Consider the following 7,496-nt stretch of genomic DNA (forward strand, 5'->3'; position numbering starts at 1 on the left):
AAAAACACTTAAAGGCAAGTTCTTGGTAAAAGTTGTTATTATTCCCATGTCATGTGATTCCCCTGCTTTTTAGTGCTTTATTGCCTAACACGCTCAAAAACACTCAAAACACACTTTTCTGGTAATATCGTTTTTTTTTTTTTCCCACATAAAGCTAGTTTTGCATGGAATTTGGGGTTTTGCTAACTAAGAATGTGAAAAAAAAATCAAAACACAGGATTTAGTAAGGTTGTTCTATTTCTTAATTAAAAGTGTTATTTATGAGTTTCAGCGTTTTGGTATGTAAGAAACTTTTCTAATACACACATTTAGTAAGGTATTTCTGTTTCAAAATTAAAAGTGTTATTGATGAATTTCAGCTTTTTGGTATGTAAGAACTTCTTTATGTACACGAGTTTTTGAGTTTTTTACCTTGTGGTTCTTGTCAAACTATAAAACACTCATACACGTTTCTCGTAATGTCCTCTTCTTTGCCAATATAAAGTGCTTTCCATCCATTTTTCCATTTTTTGTTGGTAACAAGCTCAAAAACACATGAAAATATATTTTTTTTGTAATGTTATTCTATTTCTTCATATTGGTTGGTTTGCATTCGTTTTTGCGTTTTTCTACGTAAATCACTGAGAAGACACGTTTTAAGTAATATTGTTCAGATTGCTGAAAAACACTCAAAAGACAGGTTTCTGGTAAAGTCGTGAAATTTCCCCATATAGGTGCATTTGCATGCACTTCAGAGTTTGTACATAACTCCGGAAAAAAGCTAAAATTATTTTTTTATAATGATTTTTTTTTACAAAATTTACATGAATTTTGCCAGAATTTTGGCATCTCGGTACCTATGAAGATGAATAAGAATTTTTTTTCTCTCTATAAAAAGTTATTTGTGGGTTTTAGCTTTTTGGTACTTAATGAACTTAAAAACACTCATAATACACGATTTTCGTAATGTCCTCTCATTTTCCAAACATAGGGTTCTTTGCATTTATTTAGGCATTTTTATAGGTAACATGATCAAAAACACTCAAAATACATGTTTCTGGTAATGTTATTCTGTTTCTCCATAAAGGGTGTTTTGCAAGCGTTTTAGCGTTTTGGTATGTAAGAAGCTCAAAAATACGTAAAGGCAGGTTCTTGGTAAAAGTTGGTTTTATTCCTATATAAAGTGATTGCCCTCCTTTTTAGTGCTTTAGTGCCTATCACGCTCAAAAACACTCAAAAAACACTTTTTTGGTAATATCATTTTTTTTCCCACATAAAGCTAGTTTCGCATGCAATTTTTGGTTTTCGTAACTAAGAATGTGAAAAGCACTCAAAATACATGCATTTCGTAAGGTTTTTCTGTATTCTTAATTAAGAGTGTTATTTCTGAGTTTTACCATTTTGGTATCTAAGAAACTTCTCCATATACACCGAGTTTTGCGATTTTTGCCTTGTGGCTGTTGTGAAACTATAAAACACTCATTATACACGTTTCTCGTAATGTCCTTTTGTATCCCAATATAGAGTGCTTTCCATCCATTTTCGCGTTTTTTGAAGGTAAGAAGCTCAAAAACACTCAAAATATACCTTTTTGTTAATGTTATTCTATTTCTCCATATTCGTTGGTTTGCATCCGATTTAGCGTTTTTCTACGTAAAACACTGAAAAGACACTTTTTCAGTAATTTTGTGATGGATTCCCACATTGAGTGACTTCCATATTATTTATTGTTTTGGTGGCTAACATGCTGAAAAAAACCCACAAAAGACAGGTTTCTGGTAAGGTCGTTTAATTTCCCCATATAGGTGGCTTTGCATGCACTTTAGGGTTTGGTACATAACAGTCCGAAAAAAAAGCTAAAATTAACTTTCTCACCAGACGCAAGGTAGGCAATGCCTGTCAGTGTCCGGCCTCTACGAATCTTCTCCAAAGGTCTCTATCCATGAAATCCTCATCTCTGGTTATTTCTTGTAGATTTCTTCCTCTTCGTTCAGCAGCTTCTTCAATTCCCTGCATCCATCGCTTCCTAGGTCGTCCCACCGGCCTCCTGCCTAGAGGAACCCATTCTAGAAACTTCCTTGCGTATCTTGTATCTTCCATTCTTCGGACATGTCCATACCATCTCAATTTGTTCTTTTCAATTATCTTCAGTACAGATGTTATCCCTAATCTCTCTCTGGTTTCTTCATTTCTAATTCTATCAAGTCTGGTCACACCTCGGATCATTCTCAGAACTCTCATTTCTGCTGCTTGTATTTGTGAAGATGTTCTTGTTGTCAGTGTCCAAGTTTCTGACCCATATAGAAGTATTGGTCTTAGTATTGTTGTAAATATTATGGTTTTAGCTTTTGTTGGAATATTCTTATCTTTAAGTATGGGATACAATGCACTGACATTTGCATTGTACTTCTGTATTCTATTTAAAATTTCTATATTCTGTCTGTTTTCCTCGTCGAAAAGTACTCCCAGATAACAAAATTTGTCGGTCTGCTTCAGTTTAACGTTTTCTATGTAAATATTACATTCCTCCTTTATTCTGCCAACTTTCATTATTTCTGTTTTTTGTTTGTTCATTCTCATTCCTTCCCTATTTAAGACATCATTCCATCTTGTCATGGCCTCTTGAAGATCTTGTTGGCTTCCTGTCACGACAGCGACATCGTCTGCATAGGCCAGCGTGATCTCTTTATCCTCCCTTACACACACTTCCTTCAGGCATCTGTCCATGTACATAATGAATAGCAAAGGAGAGAGCACTCCCCCTTGTCTCACTCCTGTCTTAATGCTAAACCATTCACTCTCCAGCTCTCTGTTCTTGACTCTGCTCTCCGTGTTCTTATATATACTCTTAATTACTCGTATCAGTTTACAGTTTATGCCGTAGTCTTGATGTTGTAAGACTCTCCACAAGCAATCTCTTCTAATTCTATCAAAGGCTTTTTCCAGATCTATAAAAGCCACATATTTATCAATGCTCCACTCCCAATTCTTTTCCATTATCATCTTTAAAGTGAACACTAGATCTGTCGTGCTCCTATTGGGCCTGAAACCATACTGCCATATTCCTAGTTTCTCCTCGACACAGGTTCTTAATCTTTTCTCAACTATTCTTTCATACAATTTTCCAACATGAGATAACAGGGATATACCTCTATAATTTGCACAATCTGTTGTACTGCCTTTCTTATATATTGGACATACTATTGCTTTGTGCCAGTCATGGGGCACTTTCTCCTCTTTCCACGCATTACTGAAAATGTACCTCATCCACTCTACACATTCTTCCCCAGCAGCTTTAAATAGCTCTATAGGGAGCTCGTCGTCCCCTGGGGCTTTGCCGCTTCTCATCTTCTTTAGTGCCTCCTTCACTTCCTCTATACTGATCTCATTCGGGTTCTCTCCTTGTTCCTCCTGTATATCTAGATTCCGCTCTTCATCCACTTCCACATCCTCCACATTTAGAAGTTCTTGGAAGTATTCTCTCCATCTTTCTTCAATCTCCTGTGGTTTTGTTAGTAGTTCTCCTGTTTTGTTCATTATTGCATATGTTGATTCCTTATTTCCTTTCCTATAGTTCTTAGCCATGCTATACAATAATTTTCTTGTTCCTTCTACGTCTCTCTCTAGATCTTGACCAATCTTGATCCACATGTCCTCCTTGGCTGCTCTTTTGGTTGCTTCTGCACTGTTTCGTTTATCTACGTAATCTTCTCTATCTTCAATGTTTCTTGTTTTCATCCATTTTCTGAAAGATCTTGTTTTTTCTTTGACTGCTTCCTTAACATCATAAGTCCACCATGCAGTACTTTTCTTTTTGGTTCCATATTTGATTTTAATACCAACTGTCTCCTCAGCTGCCCCATACACAGTGTTCTTGAATTTATTCCATTGTTCTTCTATGTTCATTTCTTCCAATTCCAGTTCGGTTGGTTTTCGTATTGTTACCAGTTGCCGCAGTGCTTGCTTCTTCTCTTCGTCCTTGAGGTTTTCCAGTTTGAATCTCTTTTGCTTTTTCTTGATTTTTTCCTTTGGTTTTACAATTTTCAATTTAGCCACCACCAACCTGTGGTCAGAGTCTAAGGACACAGATGGTATGGTCCTAACATCTTTAAATATGTTTTTCTTGTTGGTGAGAAACAGGTCAATCATTGACCTCTCAGTATATCCTTGTTGTGCTGCATTCCACCGATACCATGTCCATTTATGGCTCTCCTGATGTTTATAATAAGTATTCATAATGGACATGTTATTCATCACACAATAATCTATTATTCTTTCTCCCTCCTGGTTCCTTTCGCCAATGCTAAACTCTCCGATGACGTGCTCTACTCCATCTCTATTCTGTCCGACATGTCCATTCATGTCTCCCATGACAATGACATTCTCGTGATGTCTTATTGTTTCTGTCATTTCCTGTAGAGTTTCATAAAACTGCTCTTTCTCCCTCAGACTTCTGCCCTGTTGTGGAGCATATGTTTGGATAATGCTAATTTTTGTCTGTTCTATAGTTAACGTTATACCCATCACTCTCTCATTTCTGCAGTCCATACTGTCCATCCTTTCTGCCATCAGTGGTGACATCATTATAGCAACCCCATGTCTTCCATCCTCATTACCACTATATATGATCTTATAATTTTCATGTAATGTTTTTTCTCCTTTCCCTTTGATTCTAGTTTCACATAATCCAACGATTTCCAGCTTTCTTTCCTTCATCATCTCTATTATTTCCTCTTCTTTATCCTTGAATGTTGCCAAGTTTATCGTTGCAATCTTTATTGTCTTTTGTTTCCTATTTTCATTTCCAGTTCCATTCCGGTTCGTTACCCTTTGGTCAGTCCGATTCCGAGGCACGTTCTGCGTTTCTTGAGCAAAATCTGTAACACCAGTGGCTTGCTAGGCCTATCCTGGCTCTTCGGAACTGTTAATTAGTCCTTTCCTGCTGCTTATTGCCCCCAACTGGTTACAGGGAATCTCCTACTAGTCCCCGGGCAAGCCTGCAGGTTAGGGTAAGCCGCGACACTTCTTCAAAGTTACACAGTTCCTTGTTCATGTGGAGTAGGCCCATGAACCGTCGCGGATAAAATTAAACTAAAATTAACTCTTTTTCATAATGTTCTTTTTTCACATAATTTCCCTGAATTTAGGCAGAATTTTAGCATCTCGGTACCTATGAAGATGAATAAAAAAAAATCCTATTTTTTTATTTTTTTATTTTTTTTTCTCTATAAATTGTGTTATTTGTGGGTTTTAGCTTTTTGGTACTTAAAGAACTTAAAAACACTCATAATACACGTTTCTCGAAATGTCCTTTCGTTTCTCAAACATAAGATTCTTTGCATGTATTTAAGCGTTTTTATAGGTAACATGATCAAAAACACTCAAAATACATGTTTTTGGTAATGTTATTCTGTTTCTAAATAAACGGTGTTATGCATGCGTTTTAGCGTTTTGGTATATAAGGAGCTCAAAAACACTTAGAAAAAACACTTGGTAAAAGTTGATTTTTTTCCCATGTAATGTGATTGCCCTGCTTTTTAGTGCTTTATCGCTTATCATGCAATCACACTTAAAGGACACTTTTCTGGTAATATCATTTTTTTTCCACATATAGCTACTTTCACATAAAATTTGGGGTTTTGGTAACAAAGAATGTGAAAAACACTCAAAATACATGCATTTGGTAAGGTTGTTCTGTTTCTCAATTTAGAGTGTTATTTTCTTTATAAAGCTTTTTGGTACTTATGGAACTTAAAAACACATAATACACGTTTCTCATAATGTCCTTTCGTTTCCCAGACATAGGGTTCTTTGCATGTATTTAAGCGTTTTTAGAGGTAACATGATCAAAAACACTCAAAATAAATGTTTTTGGTAATGTTAATCTGTTTCTCCATAAAGGGTGTTTTGCATGTGTTTTAGCGTTTTGGTACATAAGGAGTTAAAAAACACTTAAAAGTTGGTTTTATTCCCATGTAATGTGATTGCCCTCCTTTTTAGTACTTTATTGCCTAACTCTCTCAAAAACCCTCAAAAGATATTTTCTGGTAATGTCATTGTTTTGCATGCAATTTGGGGTTCTAATAACTAAGAATGTGAAAAACACTCAAAATATACGCATTTAGTAATGTTATTCTGTTTCTTAATTAAGAGTGTTATTCAGGAGTTTCAGCATTTTGGTATCTAAGAAACTTCTCCATATACACTAGTTTTTGCGTTTTTTGCTTCGTGGTTCTTGTGAAACTATAAAATACTCATTATACACGTTTCTCGTAATGTCTTTTTATTTCCCAATATAGAGTGCTTTGCATCCATTTTCACGTTTTTTTTTTTTTTTTGTTGGTCACAAGCTCAAAAATACTTAAGATATACCTTTTTGGTAATGTTATTCTATTTCTTCATATTGGTCTGTTTGCATCCGTTTTAGCGTTTTTTTTTTACGTAAAACACTGAAAAGAGACGTTTTCAGTAATTCTGTTTTGGATTCCCATATAGAGTGACTGCCATATTATTTATCGTTTTGGTGTCTAATATGCTGAAAAACACTCAAAAGGCAGTTTGTAAAGTCGTTTAATTTCCCCATATAGATGGCTTTGCATGCACTTTAGGGTTTGGTACATAACAGTCCGAAAAAAAAAAGCTAAAATTAACTTTTTCGATAATGTTCTTTTATCCACATAATTTCCCTGAATTTTAACAGAATTTTGGCATCTCGGTACCTCTGAAGATAAATAACAAAAAAAAAAAAAAATTATTATTTTCTTTTATTTTATTTATTATTTTTATTTATTGTTTTTTTTTTTTTTTGTTTCTTCATAAAGAGTGTTATTTGTGGGTTTTAGCTTTTTGGTATTTAAGAAACTTAAAAACATTTATAATACATGTTTCTCGTAATGTCCTTTCGTTTCCCAATCATAGGATTCTTTGCATGTATTTAAGCGTTTTTATAGGTAACATGATGAAAAACACTCAAGGTTTTTGTAATGTTTTTGTTTTTCTCCATAAAGGATTTTTTGCATTTGTTTTAGCGTTTTGGTATGTAATGAGCTCAAAAATATTTAACGGCAAGTTCTTGGTAAAAGTTTCTTTTATTCACATGTAATGTGATTGCCCTTCTTTCAAGTACTTTATTGCCTAACACGCTCATAAACACTGAAAAAAAATTTTCTGGGAATATAATTTTTTCCCCACATAAACCTAGTTTCGCATGCAATTTCGTATTTTGGTGACAAAGAATGTGAAAAACACTCAAAATACACGCATTTGGTAAGGTTGTTCTGTATCTCAATCAAGAGTGTTATTCATGAGTTTCAGCATTTTGGTATCTAAGAAACTTTTGCCTTGTGGTTGTTGTGAAACTATAAAACACTCATTATACAGGTTTCTCGTAATGTCCTTTTGTTTCCCAATATAGAGTGCTTTGCATCCATTTTCGCGTTTTTTGTAGGTAACAGGCTCAAAAACACTCAAAATATACTTTTTGTCACAATTTAGGGTGCTTTGCATGCACCCTAAAT

General features: G+C 34.7%; 1 protein-coding gene across 1 annotated transcript; it reads right to left on the minus strand.

Annotated features, from left to right (window-relative positions):
• Positions 1-1,940: 1,940 nt before the first annotated feature.
• LOC135095228 (craniofacial development protein 2-like) lies at positions 1,941-4,560 on the minus strand. Its single transcript, XM_063996010.1, has 2 exons — positions 3,823-4,560; positions 1,941-2,030 (listed from the first exon to the last, which is right to left on the minus strand). The coding sequence occupies exons 1-2, from the start codon at positions 4,558-4,560 to the stop codon at positions 1,941-1,943; spliced, it is 828 nt and encodes a 275-aa protein (XP_063852080.1).
• Between the last annotated feature and the right edge of the window lie 2,936 nt (positions 4,561-7,496).

Source organism: Scylla paramamosain, chromosome 48, assembly GCF_035594125.1.
Source record: "Scylla paramamosain isolate STU-SP2022 chromosome 48, ASM3559412v1, whole genome shotgun sequence".
NCBI classification, from domain to species: Eukaryota; Metazoa; Arthropoda; class Malacostraca; order Decapoda; family Portunidae; genus Scylla; species Scylla paramamosain.